This window comes from Anas acuta, chromosome 27 (assembly GCF_963932015.1).
Source record: "Anas acuta chromosome 27, bAnaAcu1.1, whole genome shotgun sequence".
NCBI classification, from domain to species: Eukaryota; Metazoa; Chordata; class Aves; order Anseriformes; family Anatidae; genus Anas; species Anas acuta.
In genome coordinates this window covers 5,164,173-5,190,605 of record NC_089005.1, presented here as the reverse complement: position 1 = coordinate 5,190,605, position 26,433 = coordinate 5,164,173, and the positions used below count along the sequence as shown (strand labels likewise).

The 26,433-nt window shown below is 42.4% G+C and overlaps 1 protein-coding gene across 29 annotated transcripts in view; it reads left to right on the top strand.

Moving 5' to 3' along the window:
* The window catches only part of AAK1 (AP2 associated kinase 1), an 89,485-nt gene that overhangs the window by 43,128 nt on the left and 19,924 nt on the right, over positions 1–26,433 (top strand). For 6 of the 29 annotated variants that reach the window (XM_068662155.1, XM_068662160.1, XM_068662159.1 and 3 more), the window contains exons 8-19: positions 86–218; positions 1,203–1,306; positions 2,246–2,325; positions 3,813–3,967; positions 4,064–4,338; positions 5,183–5,395; positions 7,367–7,596; positions 8,227–8,384; positions 8,754–8,873; positions 10,412–10,507; positions 24,372–24,473; positions 26,115–26,216. In XM_068662155.1, coding sequence (XP_068518256.1) covers positions 86–218; positions 1,203–1,306; positions 2,246–2,325; positions 3,813–3,967; positions 4,064–4,338; positions 5,183–5,395; positions 7,367–7,596; positions 8,227–8,384; positions 8,754–8,873; positions 10,412–10,507; positions 24,372–24,473; positions 26,115–26,216 — 1,768 coding nt within the window. Of the gene's footprint in view, positions 1–85; positions 219–1,202; positions 1,307–2,245; positions 2,326–3,812; positions 3,968–4,063; positions 4,339–5,182; positions 5,396–7,366; positions 7,597–8,226; positions 8,385–8,753; positions 8,874–10,084; positions 10,508–14,275; positions 15,161–15,199; positions 16,380–24,371; positions 24,474–26,114; positions 26,217–26,433 lie in introns of those variants that run through there. The other 23 variants (XM_068662158.1, XM_068662163.1, XM_068662162.1 and 20 more) reach the window with 12 other exon arrangements.

Sequence of the window (26,433 nt, the reverse complement as noted above, 5' to 3'; positions counted from 1 at the left end):
TATCTTCAATGGTATTTGAGTTGTGTGATTCCCTGCTTTGCTTCAGTTTGTTAAATAAATCACTGGCTCTGTTCTCTCTCTTTAGGCACTCGGCTGTTTGCTGTATAAGTTGTGTTATTTCACCTTGCCGTTTGGGGAGAGTCAGGTGGCAATCTGTGATGGCAATTTCACCATTCCAGATAATTCTCGGCATTCGCAAGACATGCACTGCCTCATCCGTGAGTGTATCTCTGACAGTGGCGTAGTCTACTTCTATAGAGCTTTGAAAAATAGCATTTTGTTTTTATATTCCTTGTTCCCACAGCAAAAAAAAATTGGTGTTGCTTATCTTATACGAGACTTGCTTGCACACAGGGATGGATAAAATCATCTTCTAGTAGCTTGGGAGATCACTCTTCAAAAGCCAGTTGCAACAAAGATTTCTATTTGGCTGGGCTGTAGTGAACTCTGAAAAGGAAGGAAAACAGGCAACCACTTGGTTTAAGAGTCTACAGAAACTTGCACAATAAGCCTATTTATGCAGAAACGTATTTCTCCAGTAATAAATCTGTTTGGATAAGGAGCTGAAAAGAACCACAGTGACTTAGACTAGCGATAAGAATTCGTCTTCTGTGAATTGAGAAACAGAACTGAAATGATTTATAAATAACCTACTGCCTAGAGTGAATGTGTAATTAAGGGTACAATGCATTACTCTTGGCAAAGCTGGGGCAGCTCTCTTGTTTTTAGTACAGCGTTTTATTTATTTATTTATTTTTGCTATAATCTTGTGTAACAGAATTGGATGTGTTTTCAAAGCAGTCTGGTATTTTCTTGCCTTATGCAAAGGCAATGGTATGCCCCACTAACACACCAGGGTTGGATCAAGCTCTTTTCCCGTGTGTTCGCTTGGAAATGCAGAGGTCAAAACCAACACTACTCCCTGACCAAGCAGGGTTGCTTTTCCCCCTCCTTGCTTTGAGCTTTCAATTGCAGCTATGAAATTATGCATAGCTGTGTTGGAAAATATTTCTTGGTCCATCCTGGCTGGCCATCTAGCCCCTTTCTCAGCTGACCGTAATGATCAGCTCGGTCCTGCTGACCATTGAATAGGTGCTTTGAAAGAGGCAAGGTACCCTGTTAGCATCTGCTTATCCTACAGCTGTAGCTCTGACTGTGAATCTGTTCTACTGCTCTGATGTTAACATCTTTATATTTTAAAGGGTATATGCTTGAACCAGACCCTGATAAGAGACCTGATATTTATCAGGTCTCCTACTTTGCATTCAAATTGGCAAAGAAGGAATGCCCGGTCCAGAACGTCCAGGTGAGTAGCAAAGTAGTAGACTGATGTAGGGCTGTGTGTAGGGAGGCTGGGGATGACACTTGCTAAATACTGAGGATATTGCCATGTTATTCCCCTGGTCTCTAGTCAGGAGACTCTATTTCATTTGTTGTGATTAACAGTGCTGTTGTTTTTTTGTTGTTGTTGTTTGTTTGTTTTTGCTTTAAGGGGGTGTGTAAATCAGGGTTTTGATTCATATGTTGCTTATTTCTGTCTGTCTCCGATTTGCTTCCTCACCCAGTAAACAGCGTGAGGCAAACCAAGAGACCTTTTGCATGTGAACATGGAAAATTAGGCCATGCTTGTGAAACCAATTTGATTTCCAGGCAAAGTCATCATAGCGTGTGTAATTTGCACTGCAGTTGGTTTTAAACATAGTGATTTTGTCTGCTGTCTGGCTGAGAACAGTCAACTTGCATTTGAACCACATCAGACCTTACACAACCATCTGCTCCTTCTTCACCTATCTTTACAGACTTCAATTGAAAAATGACAAGTTTTTTTTTCAGTGTTATGTATATCTGTGACATGAGATCTTTGTTCTTTCCAGATGAGAAGAAACCTTTTTTCCATGTGTCCAGTTGGTTATTTATGATCTTTATGAACAAGGCATTGTAATTATGCTTGTTTTTATAGCTGTATTAGTAACTATTGCTGCCATTGTTCCAAGGTTATCTTGTAAAACACACAGGATATACTATAAAGCTTTATGTTCAGATTCCACGGATAGTAGATTGTCAAAAAGCTGAACTGAATTTTTCCCTCTCCCAAACCGCAGGGGTTTGTCTTACATTCAGCATGAGGAATAGCTGCTATGGAGATCCTGCAATCTCCATGCTTCATAGTAGTGATTTTGCAAATGATTTCTGAGTGTTTTTTTTGCCCTCAAAGCGCTAAACCTAGTATTTTTGGGATCTGCAGAACTCTACAATCCCTGCTAAGCTCCCAGACCCAGTCAAAGCAAGTGAAGCTGCTGCGAAGAAGAGTCAACCCAAGGCCAGGTAACTGCATGTTTATTACACACAGTGCTCTCTTTTTACTATATGCTGTCTTTTGCTTTCTATTAGAAAAGACGCTTGGTGTATTTAGCTGCTTCCTTGTGGGTTTACATTTTTACGCTGAGACAAACACTGCAGTCCCGAGGCTTCTGCTTCAATGATGTAAATATCCATTGATCTGAAAGACAGAAAATGCAGATACTGGAAATTTGTGTGTCTGAGGACAGGGGACTTGGGCAATACTCAGCACAACTCAACAGCTAGACTTTTTGTACCGAAGGCATCGCATGAACTTCTGCTGCTATCAGGCACTTAGGATGGATGACACAACAGATTCATTTAAGGCAGTAAGTACCCAAAGTACCTAAGAGCAAAGTCAGGAGAAAGACTGCAGCTATCCTGCAGTGGGCCTGGAACTAGCCCAAAAAATGCAAGTCTTCTGAGAAACTGCATCAGGGACTACGGCTGTTTGAGTTTGACCCTCAGCAGATGATAACCTGACCCAGTAATTACTGTGTGCAATTGCTGTGATTTCTGCACGAGCCATATAATTTCTTCAGTGGTTATAGGGGAAGCCCAGGCAACCTCCATTTGAAGAGCCTAATTAGTGGAAAAACCACTGTACTGCTGTGGTGGTTCTTCTCTCCTGCTGCTGCTTGTTCTGCTTATGGTATTGTAATGAGACGTATAAATTTTGTTGGACAAAACTTAAACCTTATTTTACTGCAAAGCATTACATTAGCGGGCACTCCAAAAGTGGTGGTTGTTTTTTTGTTTTTTTTTTCAGACTCTGAAATAGGGCATCTCTTCTCCTATGTCAGGCCCAGGAGTTTCTTTTTATAATTGAACACGGCTACCCTTACGTTGGTAGAACAACTTGATATCTAACACAGAAACATAGACGCAGAAGGGGGCGATAATACCCAGCTTCTTGGCTCTATTGTAGTCCACTGTTGGGGGACAACAAATGTTGAGCAAGGATCAGAGGAGGTCCAGTGACCTGATTCTGGGATACATGTACTAAAGTTAAGGTATTTCTAAAGATGCCAATTCAGACAACTCTGCCCAAAGGTACCAGCTGCTCTTAAGCATCCTTATTGTAACCATCATCTGCTCATCTGAAACTCTAAGTGGCTTTAAACAGTACGTTGTAGGAAGTATTTGAGTTGAGTGATTTTGACAAGTTCCCACTGTCCGCCAGGAGAAGATACCACAATGGGCAAAATGATTAAAATGATTGTGTTGGATTAATTGTTGTGAATGCATCCATTAAATTTTACTGTGCTTCCAGTTTTGTGGAAGGGTTGACCGGTATATCTGGATGCATCTAACCATTTCACCTTTATCATTTTATCACCTTTCCAGCTGAAGTATGGATGAGTGTTTATCCCATACTGTGTGCTGCTTGTAACAGCTCTCAGGCTAACAAGGACTTCTTTTACTGCTCCAGCTGGTGTTTTTCTCATTTTAATTGTTACATTGTTTTGTAGGTTGACAGATCCCATTCCTACAACAGAGACGTCCATAGCACCCCGCCAGAGACCTAAAGCAGGACAGACACAACCCAACCCTGGAATTTTACCCATTCAGCCGGCCCTCACACCTAGAAAGCGACCCACAAGCCAAGCAGCAATTCAACCACAAGGTGAGACTCCTGTATGTGCAGTACCTTCCTGACAGGCACTGTGTATAGCTGCGATGTGGTGCTGATCTCTCTGATGGATCTGTTTTCTTCTGTCAGTTGCAGGGCCTGCTGCCTTGGGCAGTGGTCAGCCTTCCCTCCCTGCAAGTGTTCCCCAGCAAAAGGCAGCACCTCAACAGACTCCGGCACAGCCACAAGCCAAACAAGCTCCAGCTTCCCAGCAGGCATCACAGGCACAGCCCCAAGTCCCTTCTGCTCAGCCACAAGCCACACCTCAACACCAACAGCAGCTTTTCTTGAAGCAGCAGCTACTGCAGCAGCAGCAGCAACAGGCTGCATATTACCAGCAGCAACAGATGATGCAAGCTCAGCAGGTGAAAGAAACATGACCGTGTTTGTTGCATTATTTCCTATGTTAGAGGCCTGCAGGACCACATCTTTACATTTATATCAGGTCCTCTACTTCTGTGTTTTGGGGGGTAGTTTTATACATAGTTTTTAGGTGTTTTCCAATGCATCTCCAGTTCTTCAGCAAGATTTTCCTTGCTTAAACAAGGCTGGTATTTTGAATTGTTAGTGTAGAAGGCCTTGAGATATTTTTGTCATGCACATATATAAAACCTTAGCCAGCACTGCTTCTTTTATAGCTCAAAGTATTTCAAAGTCTTGAGGTCAGCACTTAACTGATGAGTAGAGGTGTACAATTTCTTTTCTGCTCTTTGTGATATAAGAAACCTGGCATTCCTTTTTAATGGTCAGGTCTGTTTGTGTGGTAGATAGTGGTGTTAGGGAGGCCTGTGAAAACATTGTGTGTTAGATAAATCCCATTGCCTAGGGTTTGTCTAGGTAAGAGATGCGTGCTTAACTGAAGTGTTTATGGCAGCACAGATCACCGCTAAAGCATATTAATGTTGGAAGCAAAGGGGTGGTGAATCTTACGGTCCTGGAGAAAGGTTTGGAATAAAAAATGGGAAAAGGAGAACACCATAGAACAGTGTTCTGGTGTGCCATTGGAGCCCACTAGAGACAGGTGTAACACAGAAAGGATCTACCATTAGACTGGCAGGCTATTTTCCACCGCTCTTCTGCAGGTGGTCTTCAGTCCGTCACAACCTTTACTGCTTTGCCACTTGCAGTGGCTTTACCCAGTCCTGTGGCTTGCCCCTGAGTTCTGGCCACCCCAGTTTGCAATAAGCATCTCAACTGGTTGTTTCCCAGTTCCCAGTGATGCAGCAGGGAGCGCCAGCACAGCAGCAGCTTATGCAGAACTACTACCAGCAGCAGCAACAACAGCAGCAGCAGATGATGGCCCAGCAGGCAGCAATGCAGCAGAAGACAGCAGTAGCAGCAGTTCAGCAAAAGCAACAGACTCCAGCACCTCCACAGACCCAGCAAAGTGCGGCCCAGCCAACGCCACAGCAGGAACAAGTGGTAAGAGCCTGGGAGGAAGCAAACAGTATCTAATGACCTTCAGCTATGCCTAGGGATCAATGTTTGCTTGCTTGCTTCATGAGTTGCCAGTCATTCAGGACCTAATTCATCTCTTGGGTATGCTTCTTTTGAAGTGACATCATGAATTAATTTGACTAATAAAACTCTAAGCAAGTGACCTGAGCAAAGCTGGGGAAACCTTCCTCGTCTTGCTTTTTCTGTGTTGTCTTAAGGCTTTGTCATATTCACACATGCACTTTTATATTAACGTTCAGCACTGAGCTGCTTGTTAGCAGCTGATGAGATAGGAGTTGTTGTGTTTCTGGTCTTCTTACTGATGTGCTGAATGACCTGGGGCAAGTCAGTCTGTTAAAATCTGAGTGAGTTGTCAGTAACTCTGGACAGATTTTGGATGAAGCCCATTATCGCCCTGTTCCTTTTAAGGGAGAAATGCCTGACATGTAGTACTCAAGTGCATCTCTAAAGAATTTTGCTCTGATTTACTAGCACAAAAATATTCCTTTTTTTTTTTATTAAATCAGTTGGACTGAAATTAGCCTCATCCCCTTCACTCCCAGAAGACTCATCATAAATGGTGCATCTGGAGACTTCTACTCCTGTAGCACTAAGAAGAGTGGTGGTTGGGTCATTTTAAAAAAAATAGTAGGATATAGTCTCTAAAAGAGCAGGTTCTCTGAGCAGAAGATACCAAGTTACCTGTCAAAACCTTTTCATGCTGCAGGACTTCAGCTTAATAAGCTCTGCATTCATTTCTGTGGAGATTTTGGCACTGCCCTTTTATTTCTCAGCACCAAATGTACTGTTCCGCAGTGACCTATATATCAAGATATAAGGTGGGTGCATCGGAAGCAGTCAGGTCAGCTTGCTTCTCAGCCACACTGAATTAGTCTGCCTGAAAATGCCAGATAAAAAGCAAGGCAGCTAACCTCTTGTTTGCCTTGCCCCACTGTAGTTAAGCATCACATTGGAAATGTAACTCTTTTCTCATTGCCCTCTTAGGTATTTCCAAGTTTTGCATCCATCTTCCTTGGTTGAAAATGTGCTGTGATGCTACTGAATGGGGAATAGGGAGCTCTAGTATCCAGGCAGTAGAGGTGACGTGCACAGCTTTCTGCTCTTTGCATCCAGGTTTCCCCTCTTTAAATCCCCCCGATGGCTGGATCATGCTATCTCACTGATACTAATTTTATTTTTTTAAGTTGCATCTGAAGTGATGTTGTTTATAACTAGAAAAGAGTATCGAAAGAATTTATGGGTTTATGATTTTAACACAAACAAGACTGAAGTAATGAAAAGGTAAAATTGGTTTGAGAAACTTCTTGAAGTTTTCAGAGGGTTTGTAGTTGGACTCATGGTTTACACCTAAGCCAAACATGCTTGTTTTTTTTTCTGCACATGAAAATGGCAAATGTTGCTCCCAGGGTCCTTGTGTCCTTGCTTTTTCCTGCTTGGGTAGAAAACTAAGCTTCTTGCATGATTTTTTTTTTTTTTTTTTTTTTTTTTTTTTTTTTTTTTCAGAAATCATCTACTCCTTTAGGAACTGAACCCAACCACACACTATCTACCCTTCACCTTGTTCCATTCTATGTGTCTGTATAGCAAAATTTCTGCACACTATGATCTGATTTCTATGGTCTACACTGGACTTTGGCCTCGTTACCCTTGATCAAGTTTCTGAGGGCAGTTGACCTTAGGGGAGAGAGTTTTCCTCTTGTGCAACTGTGATAATGCTGAAACTCTATAGACTAGCTATTGCCAGCACTCCACCTCCCTAGTTGCTTCTTAATTGTTGTTTTGGTGTGGTATTGTTTTTTGTTGTCGTTGTTTGCTTAATTTCCCTCCAGACTATTCCTGATTTATGACTTTGAGGTCAGATTCTCCAGAAGATAGCCTTTTTTCCATCGTGGCAGTTGTTCACAAAGATCATAACCATTTTGCTTTCTGTCCTAGATGCAGGCGCAAATAAGGCAACAACAAAAACCTCAAACCACACCACCTACAGCAGTTCAGGGGCAGAAGCTGGGTTCTCTCACCCCTCCGTCCTCCCCCAAGACACAGCGTGCAGGACACAGGAGGATTCTGAGTGATGTGACCCACAGTGCTGTTTTTGGGGTCCCAGCCAGCAAGTCTACCCAGCTCCTGCAGGCAGCTGCTGCTGAAGCCAGTCTCAACAAGTCCAAGTAGGTGGCTGCTCAGTTGGTAACAAAGGTGGGGGGTACATGAGGCTCTTTGGGGACTTCCTGGGCTCAGCTCTGAGGTGAAGGTAGACAGCAAACTCTGCAGTACAAGTCTTCGCATTCCCAAGACCACAGTGTAGGGCTTGGCAGAAAGTCACAGAAAATCTTCCTCAAGGGCAGAAGTCCTCTTGAGTGTTTCTGCTCTCACAAAAGGCATAAGCAAATGGGGCCTTCAAGTGGATTACAAAAGTTCATACTTCAGCTGTTCCACCAGTAACCCTGGTGCATGCTTCATGCATGCTGCATAGCACCAGACCTTCTGCAGGAGCATTTGATACTTGTTCTTATAGTATCTACAGGCAGGAAGCCTCCACATGGACATTGCAGAAAATTGTGTTGCATGGAATGCTTATGATGCTTGTTTTAATCTTTGACATCAGCATGCTGAAACAGATTACAAGTAGATAAGGCTTGCTGGTCCTAGTGTTCTGGGTATGCAAGTACAATACCTTACACTGAGTGCTTTAAGTAGCAAGTAATTATAATGCAGTAGCTTGGACTAGGCTCATAGCGCTGGCCAGAGAGTTTCAGATGGATTATTAATGACTGTTTGGTTGGGATGATCACATCCAGATCTGCTTCCACTACGCCCTCGGGTTCCCCAAGGACCTCACAGCAGAATGTCTATAACCCACCTGATGTCTCCACATGGAATCCATTTGATGATGATAACTTCTCCAAACTCACAGCTGAGGAGCTGCTGAATAAGGACTTTGCAAAGTTGGGTGATGGTAAGTTCATGGAGGTAGTTTAATGCCAGCCTGCTCTCGAAATGGAAAGTGGCATGGAATGATGCTTTGTCAGATGCTGCTGGGGTGCTCCCATGTTGTCACTGTCTGCTGTACCTGTACAAGCTAAATCCTTCCAATGTTCTGTCTCAGCCCCTGTCCTCTGTGGTCCTCAAAGGGAGAGGTACTAACTGCTCTTACTGTGGCCTTGATCAGTTGTAGAAGCTGCAGTATAAATTCTGCTTGATCTGCAAGTAATGATTTGCAGGAAAGGTCTAAAGTCAGAAACTGAAATAGCTTCTTAAAAGTATAGGTAAGTAAACAACATTTGGAATGGAAGTTTTTCCCCTAAAACTGCATCTGGCATTTCAGGAAAAGCTCCAGAAAAGATGGGAAGTTCCACAGAGAACTTGATTCTGGGTTTCCAGCCGGCTTCTTCTGCAACTCAGCCAGATGCATTTGGTGGCCCTTCTACCTTCACTGCTGGAACAGGTGAGTTGGAGTATGTTCTGTAGGGCAATGCCTTGGACAGCACTGCTGAAAAGTGGCAATTCTGTGTCATGTCTTCTTTGAAAGGAGGTAAAACTGATACAAAGTGTATCAAAAATACAAATACAAAGGGTCTTGGCACTGAGAACTTCAGGATAGGGTTGTCTCCTCAGCAAACAAGGGCACATAGACTTGTCACAGTTGAGTAGTGGAGTAAGGATGCATCATCTATAGGCAGAAGTGGAGCTTTTGATGAGGTAAGAAACTTAGTGAACCTTTGAAGTTCACAAGAAAGCTACGTACGTTGAAGCACCACATGGCTCACTACTGGGAGTAAAATGTGCAGTGTGCAATAAGGGGCTTGGACTCAGATGTTGCTCAGACATTGTGGAGTATCTTCCTTGCCTACCAATGTTAGGCTGTATGGAGCAAGAATAATAGTATCTCTGCCACAGAATGAAGAGAATAACAGAAGCTGGAGTGAGCAGGAAAAATCCTTAGAGAAGAGCAGTTTGTCTCATAATTAACATGGTAAATGGTGAAGGCAAGCACAGTAGTAGCAAGCTGCTTAGAGCAGCCCTAAGTGCTCTCCTGTCTCATGCAGCCATTTTCATCAGTGAAAAATGCAACCGTTTGATACTTCCTCACCAAAGCAGACCAACTGCTGGCAAAAGAATCCTTGGGAAGTGACTGAAGAATCGTGGTATTCTTCAAGGGACAAGAAGACACAAATCCATTTACGTTTGCTTCTGTACATGATGAGAGATTTAGAGAAGCTTATAACTGAGTTTGGTAGTATTGGCTCTTACCTGAGAGTTTAGTAGTTGAAGTCCACAATGCAAGAGCACTCTAGGCAGTTGCTCTGAGTTTTTTCCAGTTCATTGTCCTGTGAACAGTTCATGATGTTCTGTCAACCTTCTTAGAGTGATGCTGAGTAACAGCAGCCCTGGATTCAGCTGTAACATGCTTTCTGCAAAGTTTGAGAAGCACCCACACATTCTGGGCTTTCTGGATCTTGTAGTACATTCAATTCTTTTAGTAGTTATCTTTAAAATTTGCCCCTTGACCCTCCTGTCCTGTAGTCTGATATAGAAGGGTGCTTTGGAAATCCAGTGCTCGCACTAGGATGGACACTTCTACCCCTTCTCATTTTCTTTCCTCTTAAATACAAGCCTGTCTAAGCCTCTCTGATGCTAGATGCTGTATCATTTCAGACAAAAGAGGCCTAACAAGGGGGCTGGTCTTTTGTCAAGGTATTTCATTTTTTGTTCTCCTATAAATCAAGATAATGGTACTTTCCTTTCCAGGAATATTTTGAGATCTGTTGGTTAAACTGTGTTGGAGATCTATATGTTAATATTTATGTTAATATTTTTTTGTTGTTTTTTCCTTTTCCCTAGCAATATAAACTTGTTTTGAGTGTGTTGTCATGCCATAGCTTGGACTCTGTAATATTGAGCTGTGTCTCAGAGTTAAGATTGATCCTTTCTGCTTTTCTCTCTTTCCTGTTTCACTTTGCCTTTTCTCTTCATGGCTACCAGCCGAAAAAACGAAAGACATTCTGAATTTGGACACTAGCCCTCCTCTTCTGACTGTGCCTGATCCTTTCATTCCTCTCCCATTATCTGACACACCAGGTAATTAAACTGAATTTGTGGAGATGGGGGGAGATTGTTGTTGCTAGTTCTGTATTCTTAATCTTACAGTTCTGTTTCTAGGCACACCTGAAACCCTGGGCTTTTGTCAGTAGTGCTGGGCACTGACAAGTTCTGCTGAACTCAGTGGTAGTGATGATGTTCAGTGTCAGAACGTGCTACGCATCTGCATGGTGGTGAGCAGTGCAAAGCACAAGTGCCTTTGGTTTTCATGGCAGCCCCAAGGGCTATCAGATGGCTTCTAATACCAACTATGTTGCTGTCTTTAAAGGTTCAATATTCAAAACCAAAAATAATCATTAAGTACTTTACTAGTACTCATCTAAACCATTTTCAGATTAGTCTAACTTTGAAATTGCAGTTTTCATTATTGTTAATATTTCTGTTCTGTAAGAGTCAGTGTTTCTTTGGCTTTCAAAGCCTATTGCAAAAGCGTGCTTCATTTGAAGCACAAGTTAACATGTAACCTTTTCTGATTTGGCAAAATTCTCTAGTGCAGTTGGTAGCTATTTCCATTTACTTTGCAGTTCTACTTGAAAGTCTTTCCTGTATGGTTATTTCTGACTGCAGCAGCCAACACTTTTTAGCACAAGATTATGTAAGTGCTTAGGAGCTTATTTGCAGATCAGTAAGATATGGAATATGGCAATATTCTTATCTTGAAGTTTCTCTAAATCCTCACGTGAATGTGTGCAACAGGTCCCTTCTTGTCAGCCATCCCGAGGACAAGTTCTTGTTACAGCCCTCACCCTTGTCCTCAACTCAAGCTCCGAATCACTGGTAGTTGGACTGTAGAGGACCCAAGCTTCAAAGGGATGTATTTGTAAAGATAACATCTCTCCATGAAAAGTTAAGTGATTCAGGGGAAAAGTCTATTTTTTCTGTAGTTTAGGTGGGCTTGTTTCATTCTGATTAATGCTCAAATAGTATGAGAAATGCATTACAGCTGAAAAAGAGTTTTCTCAAAGTTCAGCATTTGAATAAGTGAAACAGAACTTAATGACAGCCTCTCTCTCCTATGTGAGCGCTTGTTGGGAGCTGACCTGCCTGGCACTAGTTTGAAAAGAACCTATAGAAGATTTTGTGCAGATTGTACACTTTTTTTTTTAATCTTTCCCTGAATGCTAGTGAAGTGCTGGTTTTCCTCACTTGAAGACTGACAGCCCAGGCTACTACTTAGTTCTCTGCTGATGTGCTCTACGTAAACGGATAAGCACCAAGCTGGTTGTTTTCCTTTATTGCCTACTGCATTTTGATACAGTGCAATCATACAAAGCAGCAGTCACAGCCTTAGCTGCAGGAGCTCTGAGATTATTTGTGGTACAGAAACCACCACAAAGGAATTGTCTTTTGGCACCACCCTTGAGTGTGAATAATGGAAGAAGTAGTTGTCGGCAGTTTTTGTAGTGCCAGGTTGCTTGTCCCACAGATTTGTCCCAGACTGGTCGCATATCTTTGCAAGCCTGTGCTAAACCTTTGGCAAATCTCTTTGCCTGCCTGTGTCAGTGCTATTGAGTTATGTTGATCTGCTTCCGTAGGGGCAAAGGTGTGTGAGAGATCTGTTTTTGTTGGCTCCCTGCAAATTGCTGTGAAAACATCTGATTTTTAATTTCTTAAACATCAAGTTTGATGAGGCCAGAAGCTCATGAAAGTTTTGATTGTTTTCAAGGGTGAGAGCTTCAGGCTTATCCTTAGTCCTGAAAACTGAGAGGGTTTGTCTGAGCTTGTAGATCAAACAGAAAAGATTAAACAATAAAAAATAAAAAAATCCTCAATTTGGACTCAGGTTTTCAATCTGTCAGGCAGAACTGTGTGACCTTTGTGCTTGTTTGCCTGCATTACCTGTACTGTGTGCCTTGTGCAGAACATCCCTACGGTGAGCAGAGAGGACATGGATGTGAAAGGCATTCTTTTAGTTGTGCCCCTTGAGTCAGTAGGGTTGGGACTGACTTATGGCTCTTAGTATGCCAGCATCTCCTATTGCATGTTACTAAGCTGCCTTTTTTTTTTTTTTTTAGCACAAAAGCAGCAGAATTATGTTTAAACGCTTGCTAAGTATTTTCTTTCTCTCAGAAATAAAAATATTCTGAAAAACATTGATTGCAAATCCCATTGCTCTGACAACATTTTACATCTGTGTTTTTTTTTGACTGTGGATAGCCCTTTTGGAAGTAAAAGCATGAGCTTGTACCTCCTGGTTACAAGAGCAGTGTTGTTCAGTAAGGCTTTTAATACAGGCATAAGTGAGGCTTTTATTTGATATTTTTCCTATTTGCCATACAGAGCCAGCTTAGATCAGCTCTGTGTGCTTTAAGCCTGTCACAGCTGATGTCTGACTGAGAGCTCAGCTTCTTTTTTGCCACAAACTTGCTCCCTTTGCTGGCACCTGAGGATGCAGGTGGCATTGCTTGAATGCTGGCTGGAGACCTACCTCCTTGTGCTTTCCTACCTTTCCTCAGTATGCACAGATGGAAAGACAAGCCTTTCTGTAACAGATTCCTGAGAAATAAGTAAACAGCGCTTAACACGTGAATAGCCATAGGATCCATCCCCAGACAGCCTAAATATGTTCAAATGGAGAAGAATGTCAGTATTGAGCCATAGGCAACAGACACAGCTTTAAGTATGACTGCTCAGATGTCGTTGGTTCAGCAAGATCACATTTTTGGTTCTGTGCAGTCAGTTAAACACACAGGAAAGACAAACCTTTGACAGCAGGTTCTAGCAGGCAGTGCTGTTTCTGTGGATTGTGGTGTAGGAGATGCACAGAATCCTAGAGGAGGTTGGTTTTAATTTGTTACAGCTAATGGGCTTCTTCAGTAAAAGTGTTCCTAGAGAGGAGGAAATGCAGCACCCTACAGAGGGCAGAAATACCAGCTCTGGGCAATAATAAAGTGGAAGTAGAATGTTTTTCAATATATTTCTCCTTCTCTGTTGTGTAATGGCTACAATTCTTAATGGAATTGTAACTCGTAAGAGCACAGCAAAACATCTGTTAAAACAAGGAAGACTTAAATATTCATGCTGAAAACATTTTTCCCTTTGCATGTAGGAAAGTGAGCCAAGTCCTTAATAAGCTTATTGCAGGCTTCACTGCTGATTAATCATAACGGAGTATTTGATCAGAATGGTAATTTTTCTGCTTTGTGTGGCTACTTAATACTTATCAATACGCATTTAGCTTGTGCAAGCATGGGAGGGTAAATTATGCACCAGGTATTCTGGAGACCTGAAATTAAAGAGAGTTGTGAAGCTTAACAACAGATTGTTCTCTGAGTAGTTGGGACTCCACTCTGTGAATAGTCTTGTGTCTATTTTTTATGTGTAGTTGTTTTGTTTCTTTTGACTTTATTTCTGATGGTATGGATGGGCTCCAGAAATAATTAATGAGGTTTGACCCAGAGCATGCGAATGCTTGTTTTAGCGTATATTCATTATTAACTGCTGAAACTGAACATGCTGATACACTTGCTGTCTTGACATCATTATCTGCACCTTTAAGTTATCTCTTAGGATACATCTAGAGCCTTTCCTGATGTTCTTTATCTAGAAACATCTCCTCAGATAAAGTTTTTTGTGTAAGTGAAGGTGGAGCCAGTGAAATGCCCTCTGAGATATTGCCAAAAATATTTCTTTCCAATTGTTTTGAGGTTTTGTTGGGGGGGGGGGGTTGCCTTTGCAGTCCCAGAGCAATGTTCTTCTCCAGGTACTCTGTACTATCAGTCCTGGCTTATTCTCTCTTCTCTGCAGGAGCAGAGAGAGATGTGGTGGTGGGTGTGGGTCCTTGGCAGCGCAAGCAAGGAGCAGCTGTCGAGCAGGAGCACCTCGGTGTGAGAGGAGAGAGAGAAAGAGAGCTCAGCTCCTCTCTGCTGCTGGCCAGAGAACAAACCCGCCTGTGCTGCTGGCTGTGCCATGCTGCTTCATGTGCAGGCTGAGACTGTGCGAGCAGGGTGCTGCTGGTGGTCTTTCTGTGGTGTTGCCTACCAAAACACCCCTTTCTCTTTAAAATAGGTCATTCTTTGCATGTTTACACAACCATTCACTTCCTGCAACAATTCAATGTCTTAACTACAGCTGAGAGACAAGTGGAGTTAGTTATTTGTTTGAAGAAAAGCAACACGAAGCAGCCTCCACAGTGCTTTTTTGGCCATAACAGAAAGTGAGATAAGAGAAATTCCCTGTCCAGCACAGTTAAATAAACATGCAAATATAGCTGAGGAAGGAAACAGGCCAAGAAAGCGTGCCTGTGCCATCTGGGCACGACTGGATATTCGTGCTTTTGATGAAAAGACAAACAGTGTTGCTTATTAAAGAATCATCATCACGTTGGATCTTTGAGGCTTTTAAAAAGCACTTTGAGGATTATTTTTGCCTTTTTCTTTTTTTCAGATGCCCATGGACTTGTGTGCATTTTAGAAAAGGATACTTTTCAGAGCTGCAGAAGTACATAACTTGCAGTGCAGCTTCAAAACAAAACGTTTATGTCCACACCCTTGGCCTGTTTCCTAGCCCTACCTATCAGAAACGTATGGGCCTGTTGTCCATTCCTGCTAAACATACAGTTGGCTTCAAAAATAGGTGTTTTAAGCAAAACAGGAATATTTATTTTCCTCATTGTCTTCTAATGTAAGACCTTCAGGAACAGGTTCTCTTAAGCTTTTTTTTTTCATCTAGGTTGCAAGCTGGAGGTGAGTTTCAGGCTACTGCAATGGCTGAAGAACTAGAAATGTGTAAAGAATCATGAAATGTTGAGAGAGATTGCTAAAGCTCTCAGTTTCTAGCATTTGGGAGCATGAGTTAGGACTCATATCACTGACATCTTTGTCAAAACACACAAGTTCAGCTGCTTTAACGGGACCAATGTTGCCAGTGCAGTAGGGCTCTTGTTTGGCAGAAAATATCTGATGTTTTTAACCAGCAAAATAACCCCCTCTACCCCAAGCCCACAAATTCTGAGAAGGTAATTCTACCAATCTATGTCAGGCTGTTTGCAGTGGCTTTAAAAAAAAAAAAATAATCTTGAATTCTAATGAGAAGGTTTGTTCCAAAATGACACATTGACTGGGCTTCAGGTTGCTGCAGGCACGCATGAGTGTGTTGTTGAGTACTAACAATTTGAGTTTACATCTTGTATTTGGAAGTTGCAAAGTGAGTACTACTCAGCTAGTTTCCTGGTGAATTAATTGCTGTATTATTAACTGACAGTATACTATGGTGTTTTGATGATTTGGAGTAATAAAGCCAGTGGACCACTGGAACCCCAACTAAATGAGTGTAAATTGTCTCTAGTGTTGTTTCTGTCTGGGTTTTAATTTAATTGGGGCAGGAGGGGACATTTGACAAATACTATAGAACTTGAATATTATTAATTTAAAACAATAAAATTGTTCACTTTTGATCTCTTAAGGAAACACTGAAATGTCTGACTATTCTCTATGATTTTTACAAAATCATGTGTGTCCATAAACGTATATATATGTATTTTCAAAGCATGTTACTTATGTTATCTTCTCTTTCTATTTGTGCTATATAAGAAACAATTCCATTTGGCAGAAAATCTATTAGGAAAATGGAAGTTCAGTGCTTTCCCTTGATTAGTCAAAGTTCTCTGTGGCTGAATAATGTGCAAGGCTTCCTTTAATCTTTAATACTCGATTAATCAATAGGCACAAATCTTCCTGAGTTACTAATCTATACCTTCCTTGGTAAGTTGCCCTCCCACTCACAGCACAGTTGACTTGGCAGCATTTTTTACAACCTTGTCTTTCTTTCTCAGTTGCCATCCGAAGAAAAGAACTCTGCTGTGTTCTCTATTGAATTGTCTTTCTTTTTGCTATTCCTCTGCAGTACACGAGTGAGTAACGTTCTTACTGTGTGCAGTGCCTGGCTGGTGGACATCTTTTGGCTTTGAGATGTTGCATCTTGATTGTTTGGCATTTTACCCAAATATGACAGGCTTTTGCCCTCCGTTTCCATTTTAACTTGCAAGTCTCTCGGGAATCTTTGTTCTTTCTAATAGCCTGCTCTAACTAAAAACCTATTTCCCTCCCCTGTCTCTTGATTATTTTTTTCATCACTGTAGTTCTTCTTAAAAGGCTTTCTGCATATACTTTGCTTAAAGGTATATCACCAAGTATAGATGCAGCATGCCAACTTAGTCTTTGGCAGTGGTGGTGTTGCAGGTGCAAAGTCTGTGCAAACTGACTAATTGTAAACCTCACAAATTAAATTGTGCATGATTTGGAAAAGAATGAAGAAAAAAGATCTGTTTTTTTTTTTAATAAATTGTCCAAGGCCTTATTCCTTGATCTGTGTGTGGGGTCTGATCTTGCTTTCTTGTCCTGTGATACAAATTCAGAGTTAATTCTGCTGATGCTAAATGGTATTGCATCCTTCTTATATTGGTGCAAATCAGAGGAAAAGTTCTTGTGTTCATTCCCCAAGGAAGTGGTTTGGTTTTCAGGTTCGAGAAGCTACCAATGTCTGCATTTGGGGAAGCCTCTGAGAGCTGTTAGTTGTAGGTTATACTCTTGCTTTTCTTTTTTTGCAGTGTGTTTTGCTCATTTTGACTGTGCTAGGGAAACCGGCAGTAATTTCTTACTTGTGGGGGACTGGGAACCTAAGAATGAAGTGAGACATACTGCGGGCTTTTAGGTGAAAGTGGCTAGGCTTCAGCTCTTGGAACAGCTGACAGGGAGTTCTTTTTAATGCCTTCTGCATTCTTTTAAACGGAGATACCTGTTTAAGATTTGTTAAAGAATCTTGCTTACACAGCCAGCATCCTTACTAGCTGATGCAAAGCTGTAGCAAACTTGCTGCCATCCTGTCATGAGTGAAAACAGGAAGAAAAAAAAAGAAAAGAAAAAAACAGAAAATGAAGTACAAAAGGTCAGATTGATCCTTTACCTGAATCAAGCTTGCTTTTCTTGTGACCTGGAAAGCTTCTGGCAGACTTTCGGTAGGCTAACTGGGGATGAGGGTGCCTCTGACAGAAAGCCTCATGTGGGTGCACAGTTACCAAATAAATGACATTTCCCAGCTGGAGTTTGATGAAAGCCCTTCAGGAGCTGTGTAATTTTTTTTTAAATGGGGTTATATTTTCTTAACTTTGTTTATCCTTGGACTTACTCATATGCTTACATATTAATTGTCTGGATATGCCTATACGAGGCAGGAGGATCTCTGATACTGCAAAATCCTGAATTTAACAGCATGGTGATTGGTTCAGAATGTGCTTTGTCCTTTTAAGCTCCAGTGATAGCTCTATACATGCACAAAATTAGTTGCAGTGGATCCTGAAACTGCGGTATAGAAGAGGCTATTTCTTGATTTCTTGTTATGTTGCTAATTGCTGTATAACTGACCTCCTTTGGCATCGTGACTGTTTCCAAATCACATCCTGTGATTGCGTTCCTGCATGTCCTGGGAGTCACAAGAAACTGGTACTGCAGTGACAAAACATCTCTTGGTTTTACAGCAGTAGAAAATCTGTGCTAAGGGGCTGGCAGATGGGAGAGGATGTTCTTCAGGTTGTACATGGACCCAAGACTGTATCATTCATCCTTTCTACAAATGGCAGATACGCATAGCATGCTGTTCGCTTTATTGGTGGAATCTGTTCAGCAATTTATGATTGTTTCATATATGCATGACTTGGAACTGTGCATTTGTACAGATAATAGAAAGGAGATCACTAATCCCCATTTTTCCTTCTTGCACTGCTGAATTTCTTACTCAAATTACTTAGCACTGTTGGCTTCTGTCCATCTCAACCATTACTTCACTTGAAGATGAAGCAGCTTTTCTCTTTTCTCTAATAGAGAAAAGAGAAACTTCTGCTAGATAATTCCTTTGGTAGCAGGATCCCCAGTTCTGTTCGGTATCATGTGAGAGCCTAGTTTTTCTCTCAAGAGCTGTATATAATTAAACTGAAGCTGCCTAATTTGTATGCAAAGGGAAACAGTCTAGTGCGCAGAATATACCTGCCTTAAGTTACTGCTTTTATCATTGGAGCTTTTGTAGGGCAGAGACTTAAGAGTGGAATTTATATGTCACTGCAAAGGCATGTGCTGTTCTTGGACTTAGGAATGTCTGATGTGGATTCTGAAAAACTTCATTTAGTGCACATGTCTTTTTGAATAAGTGTGCTGTGCTAAAGAGACCAAACCTAACAACTGTAGAGAAGGTATTCCTATTACCTAATGCAGAATCATGGTTTACCCTGGGCCGTCACTAACTATCCGTTAACTTCTAGTTAAACATCATTTTTCCCACTGCTTCAAGTGACTTTGCTCTTCCTCTATTCTGTCTTAACCCTATGGATTGGTACAAGATGATAGACTAAACAGAAACCCAGGAAACAAACCACTAAACCTCAAAATAGGCAGAAGTATATGATTTTTTTTTGTTACTTTGGTTATCTCCCTTCCCATTCATCCTGATGCCTTTTGTTTTTGTTGAACCTCTCAGCCTTACTCAAGAGGGATAAAGTTTCTTTTAATCATGCAATAAGAGGTCAAGTAACTACCTGTAGAAGTGTTGTCAGATTAGAACCAACAATGAAGGAAATGAGAAAAAGACAACTAACAGAACAAGACAAAGAACCACTGTCAGCCTAAAGCTTTGCATAAAGTTGGCTGAGTCCAGGGGCTAGAAGGGAGAAGAATAACATGTTTATTCTTGTAATTTCTACTTGTTTAAACAATGTCTGAGCTCAATATGTTACTTCCTGTGAATCTGACCAAGAGACAGTTTCAATCTGCACTATTGGGGAAAAGAAGGAAACTGTATTTGGAAAGGTAAGATTGAAGGAGGGAGACTTGAAGGAGCAAGACATTTGGAAATGGGATCATAAAAGGAATGATTTCTGGCAGAGTATATGTGGTTTTGAAGACGCAGCTTTTCAGGGCATTTGCATCAACCTGAGCGTTTGGAAACAGGCCTTCTGTAAGAATCTGCTTCTAAAGGGAGTATCATAGGCCTAAATTTCTAAAATGTAAGTACATTTGCTCCATACCTATGTATCACTTCATAGCTTAGAGACTTCATCTTAAAGCAGGAGCTAAACCCAATCTGTAATTGCACAACTCTGAGACAGTCCATGTTTCTCCCACAATTGTGTCCTGTGCCTTGCTGTCTGGATTACTTAATGTAAAGCACTCTTTAAGTCAACTGTACTCTGGATGAATACCTGTTACCTTTCAGTTTTCCTTTTGGGAAAAAGACTCGAGCATGTTCCCTGTAATCTTGTCCCCACATTTCTTTTCTGTGTTGTCTTTTCCTAGCATCTTAAAATCAGTTCTTAGAATCATAGAAACATGCAGGTTGGAAAAGACCCCTACAGTCTTCTAGTTCAACCTTTCACCTAGCACTGACAAGCCCACCACTAAGCCATACAAGTAAGTTCTACATCTCCACGTTTCTTGAAGACCTCCAGGGATGGTGACTTCAGCCACTGCCCTGGGCAGCCTGTTCCAGCACCACCCAACCCTAGCTCCCTCAGCTGCTCCTCATAGGACGTGTGTTCTAGATCCTTCACCAGCTTCGTAGCCTTTCTCTGGACATGCTCCAGGGCCTTGATGTACTTCTTGTACTGAGGGGCCCAAAGCTGAACACAGTAATCAAGGTACGGCCTCAACAGAGCTGAGTACGTGGGGACAGTCACTTCCCTAGTACTGCTGGCCACACTCTTCCTCATACAGCTTCCTGAAATCAGCTCTGGTGAGGCTGCACCTCAAGTACTATGTTCAGTTTTGGGCCCCTCACTACAGGAAAGACATTGAGGTGTTGAAATGTGTCCAAAGAAGTGTAGTAAAGCTAGTAAAGGGTCTGGAACGCAAGTCCTGTGAGAAGCATCTGAGGGAAATGGGGAAGAAGAGGCTCAGGGGAGACCTTATTGCTCTCTCCCAACTTACCTGAAAGGAAGCTGTGAGGAGCTGGGAGTTGGACTCTTCTCGCAGATAACTAGTGATAAGACTAGAGGGAATGGCCTCAAGTTGCACCAGGGAAGATTTAGGTTGGAAGTTAGGAAACATTTCTTCTCAGAGAGCAGTTGTGCATTGGAACGGGTTGCCCAGGAAGTGTTGGAGTCACTGGGGGGTGTTCAAGGAAAGGTTGGACGTGGTGCTTAGGGACATGGTTTAGTGGGTGATGTTGATGTTAGAGGGGTGGTTGGACCAGATGATCTTGGAGGTCTTTTCCAACCTTGATGATTGCATGATTCTGTGAAAAGCCAGGATGACATTGGCCTTCTTAGTCACCCTAGCACACTGCTGGCTTATGTTCAGCTGGCTATCGACCAGTACCCCCAGGTCCCTTTCCACTGGGAAGCTTTCCAGCCACTCCTCCCCAGCCTGTAGCATTGCATTGGGTTGTTGTCCCCTAAGTGCAGGACCTAGCACTTAACTTTGTTGAACCTCGAAGTATTGTCCTCTGCCCATTAGTCCAGCCTATCCAGATCCTCCTTCAGAGTCTTCCTACCCTTGAGCAGATCAACGCTGGCACTTAACTTAGTGTTGTCTGTGAGCTTAATGAGGATGCTCTCGATCCCCTTGTCCAGATGATGAAGATACTGAAGAGAGTTGCCCTCAGTACTGAGCCCTGGGGGACACCACTTGCAACTGGCCTCCAGCTGGATTTAACCCCATTCACCACGACTCTTTGGGCCCGGCCACCCAATCTCTTTAACCCAATGAGGCATACAGCCATCCAAGTCACGAGCAGCCAGTTTCTCCAGGAGAATGCTGTGGGAAACAGTGTCAAAAGCCTTACTGAAGGTAGACCACAGCCACAGTCTTTTCCTCATCCACTAAGTACATCACCTTGTCACCGAAGATCAGGTTCATCAACCAGGACCTGCCTTTCATAAACCCATGCTCACTGGGCCTCATCACCTGGTTGTCCTGTATGTGTTGCGTGATGGCACTCAAGATAATCTGCTTCATGAGCTTCCCCGGCACTGAGGACAGACTGACAGGGCTGTAGTTCCCCGGGTCCTTCCTCTGGCCTTTCGTGTAGACAGGTGTCACATTTGCTAGCTGCCAGCCGACTGGGACTTCCCCTGACAGCCACGACTGCTGACAAATGATGGAAAGCGGCTTAGCAAGCACTTCCACCAGCTCCCTCAGTACCCTTGGGTGAATCCCATCTGGCCCCATAGACTTGTGTACGTCTAAGTGGTGCAGCAGGACACTAACCATGTACTCTTGGATTATGAGGGCTTTGTTCTGCTCCCTATCCCTATCTACCAGCTCAGGGGGTTGGGTGCCCAGAGAACAACTGGTCTTACTGTTAAAGATGGAGGCAAAGAAGGCATTAAGTACCTCAGCCCTTTCCTCATCTCTTGTCACTGTTTCCCCACCACCCCTGCCCCATCCAATAAAGGATGAGGATTCTCCTTAGTCTTCCTTTTCTTGTTTATGTGTTTATAAAAACCTTATTTATTGACTTTAGCAGCAGTAGCCAGACTGAGCTTAAGTTGGGCTTTGGCCCTCCTGATTTTGACCTTTGCACAGCCTCAAGACATCTTTGTAGACCTACCAAACGGCTTGCCCCTTCTTCCGAAGGTCATAAACCTTCTTTTTCTTCTGAGCTCTAGCCACAGCTCTGTGTTCAGCCAGGATGGTCTTCTTCCATGCTGGCTCATCTTTTGGCACGTGGGGACAGCCTGTTGCTGTGTCTTCTTTCTTGAATTCCGTCCTTCCTGGACTCCTTTGCCTTCCAGGACTGCCTCCCAAGGAACTCCACCAAACAGTCTCCTAAACAGGCCAAAGTCTGCCCTTTGGAAGTCTGGGGTGGCAGTCCTGCTACCCCCCCTACTTTTCCAAGAATCAAAAACTCCATTAATTTGTGGTTGCTGTGCCTGAGATGACCTCCAACCTTTTCTTCAACGTTCTTTTTTTGCTTTGTTTGAGCCATCTGACATCTCTGGTATCTCCATCACATTTTGTTGCCAATCCCCTGCTTCCTGCCTACTTGTTCCTTTGAGGAAAGAGTCCCTCATCGTGTATGTGAGAAGCCATGGATGATACCACTGCAGGTGGCGGATGTTTTCTTTTGCAAATCAAACCTTAAAAATATATATATATATTCCTCACAGTGATGGGAAGGTTTCAAGTGCATTCAAGACTAATGTTCCTGTTAGGGTTTCCTTTTCAGCTGACCTTCTTTGGGCTTTTACTTATATAATGGCTGCCTCTTGGGTACCTTTTTAGATTTTCTTACCCCCTCTGGTTGCTTTAATGTGTTGGCTTGTGAAGTTGTTTGTGGGGAGTAGAATTTGTCCTGTTTTGAATAAGGAGTTCCAAAGCCACTAGGCTGTTTTATTATTTATAAAGGGCAATATAAAAGATCAATATTATTATCATGTACGTAATAGTATAACTTAAGCTGTTCTTTGGCTTTCTCAGTGTGATAAGTCTTTTATGCAGCAGTATTCCAGAGCCTGTTCTTTTGCACAGTTATAAGCATGTTTTCTTTGGATAATAAATAATACTAGGCTTTGAACTCAAAACATAAATACAGATGTAAAAATGTTTTAAAGGCATAGCTGTGGATATGATAGATCGTTCTAATGTTAGATTATAAATGTAGTCATTTTAACAAGTTGAAGTGATTAGATATGTCCATATGGAGCAAGTTTTATCAGAGCTGCTCTACTGAAGGTGATTAGTTCTGACAAATTCTGAAAATATCCCTTATCTTCTTGTGTGATGAGTAAACCTTTGTGAAGCTAAATAATTAAGCTCGGTATTGAAAACCTGGTTACTTTGATTGCAAAGTCACTCATCCACCAGATTAATAATTGAGATTAATTTTTTTTACACAGGCAATCTAAATTTCTTTGCATGATGGATAATGGAAACCATGGGAGTCATGTAGCTGCGAATGACATACCTGATTTTGAAACCTGATATTTGAAATGAGTAATTGGTAACTAGACAGCTCTTTAACATGAGGGCAGGTTCTGATGTCTGGTACTGTAGTGTCTCAGTGTTTTCTGATTTTGCTTGAGATCTTCAGCGCTTTAAGTATTCCATTTTTGAGAGTTGTAAACATGGCTCTAGGTTCTGATCATCTGTCCCTCTTCTCATTAGATAAAGACTAACACAAATGAAGAGCTCCCGAGTATATGAGGGTGAGAAGGAATTGGGTTTCTTATTAGGATTTCAGGGGGCCACCATTGTGCTTCACATAGAAATGAATGAACCGTATGCTATTTTACAGTGGCTTCTTAGGGAGAGCAGTGCATAGTGGTTGTGGATGTCCTCACAGAATTGTAGGGGTTGGAAGGGACCTCCAGAGATCATCAGGTCCAACCCCTCTCCCAAAGCAGGTTCCTGAGAGCAGGTTGCCAAGGTAGGCGTCCAGAGGGGCCTTGAACATCTCCAGAGAAGGAGACTCCACAACCTCCCTGGGCTGCCTGTCCCAGTGCTCCGTCACCCTCACCGTGAAGAAATTATATTGCATGTTGGTGTGGAACTTCCAGTGATCCATTTTTTGGCCATCGCCCCTTGTCCTGTCCCCACAAACCACCAAAAAGAGGTTGTCCAAATCCCTCTGTCTCCCACACTTAAGGTATATTTAAGTGTGCCTAGATTGTCTAGTGTATCTCAGCTGTCTAGATGACCGTAGCCAGCTGATGGAAAGCTGACCCTGTCTTGAAATTATTTGATCGTTAGTGAAAAGATGTTCTTTAAGGAGTGGTGTTATTTGCACACAAGATTATTCAGGTATTTTTCAGAGGCTGACATAGTAGGTGATAAGCCACTGAACTGAGTACCAAATTAATGTTTTTGTTGTTGTTGTTTTTCTTTGCATTTCATCCTCCTTTTCCTGCTTAACCCAGAAAAACTGATTGAGGGGCTCAAATCTCCTGAGACTGCGCTTCTGCTCCCTGATATCCTGCCTCTTGCTGACCCCTTCGGTAGCACGTCAGATGCTGTGAATGGTAACAATAAACTCAGGGTACCTCCTTCCCTTTGTCTGACACGGCATGCCTTGTCCTGCATGATAACTCTGCGTGTTTACCCTGTTGGGCTTTGAAAACAGCTGCTGATGTTGGCAAAATGCAATGTGATAGGAAGCTACAGATTATACAGAGACAAATCTGCCTTCTCTGGGAAACCATGAGAATCACGATAATAAGGCATGGTTGGGCCTTGTGTATTCTTCCGGTCATGGGTAGAAGAGAGGTAATTGTTGACCGAAGAAGATGCAAAAAAAAATCTCTCAATTTCTTCTAAAGACTGTGTGTATGACTGTGGCCTTGGCACTCAGCCTGTGTGTCATCGGCCCTCAGCAGGAGGAGGAAGTGAGCGTTTGCTCTGGGGCATATTGTGAGAGTAAACGTGCTGGGCTGTGATGAGCCCAAATGCAACAGGCTCCAAGACAGTGTGAAGGCTTCAGTGCTGTAGAACCATATTTTGACCCACTTGCCAAATAACTAAAAACTAATGATTGCAGACTTCAATAACTTGCAATCAGTGGCTCTTTCAGTTTTGGGTCCAAGCCAGGGTTTCTTGGCTGGCTTGTTGCAACCTTGTAGCTTTGAATGCAAAAGTAGGAAATGAGTCACCTAACTGTAAGACTTTTCTTCCTCTTGTAGTTCTGACAGTTGTCTGAATATTCTTAGATAATGATCCTACAAGTCACAAAGAGACTGACTGCTACGCAAACAAAAATATTCATGGATCTCTTGCGTTGGTCAGCTAGACCATTTCTGATCCTAGCACTGGAATGCATCCTTGTTCTTCAATTTCACTTTTTGACTCGTTACCTTAATTTTGGTCCTTAAGGAAGAGACCCAGACTAGCATTATACCTGGTTGTTGTGACTGTGTTGACAGTCATCCTCTGTCCGTCCCCCTTCCTTTAAGGATTATACGAAAACAAATCTTTCTGTCCAGCCTTTATAAGCATCTCCATCCATAATGGATGTCAGTGTTCAACAATACTGGGGACCGGTATTTTCAGTAAGATGTTAAGTTCTAAAAATGTATCACCTCTCACTGGGGACTACAAACTTTGCTTTGCTGAGCACTGCAAAATGAAGAAACAGATCTCACAATCTTGGCTTTATACAAGCTTAGCTGGGAACATGCTAAGGGCTCCACCGTGGGTTTGTTAATGATCTGTTGTTACCTCTATTGCAAGGACACTCCTCAAAGGTCAGTGGGTTTTTTTGTTTGGTTGTTTGGTGGTGTGTTTGTTCGTTTGTTTGTTTTTCTGGAAAAGGTCCTTGCAAAAGCCTGCGGTTACTTGCCCAGCCCCAGGTCCTGTGCTTAGCTGCAGGGCAGGCATTAGTAGCCTTCAATTTCAGCCTTTGAATATTTCAATTTGCACACACACACACCAAAAGAAAACAGAAAAGCTCAAAGCCAACGAACACTAGTTTCTTAATCTTTTCTAATGGTTAAATTGCTATCAGTCTAACTTCAGCATCTCACTGCCAATGTAGCTGACAGGTGTCAATGAGATCAATGAGTTGCTAAAGGATTCAGACAACTGCCTTCTTAGATCTAACTTTTGTGGTGTCTTGCAAACTAACCTCTGGATTCTCCTCTGCACTGGTGTTTTGCACATTTGGAAAGGAAAACCTGACGTAGCTGTTGAGAGTCTCATACCAGGCCTCGAGGCTCCATTGCCCCAACGCCTTGTGTCGCAGACTGAGTCGGTTGCTTCCAACAGAACAGGTTGGTGAGGTGGGAGGGTCTGTGGCAGGGCAAAGGTGCATTGCACTGGGATGGGCTGTGTAACCTTGCTATAAAAAATCAGAGTATCTGCATGGGCATAAACATCTCTTCTCTCACTGCTTTCCCCACCAATGTAAACTGTGCTTGCTGGTGTGTTTTGATAAGTGGGTGCTGCACGGTTCCTTAAAAGTCAATGCTGTTTGTTGTTTGAATGGTA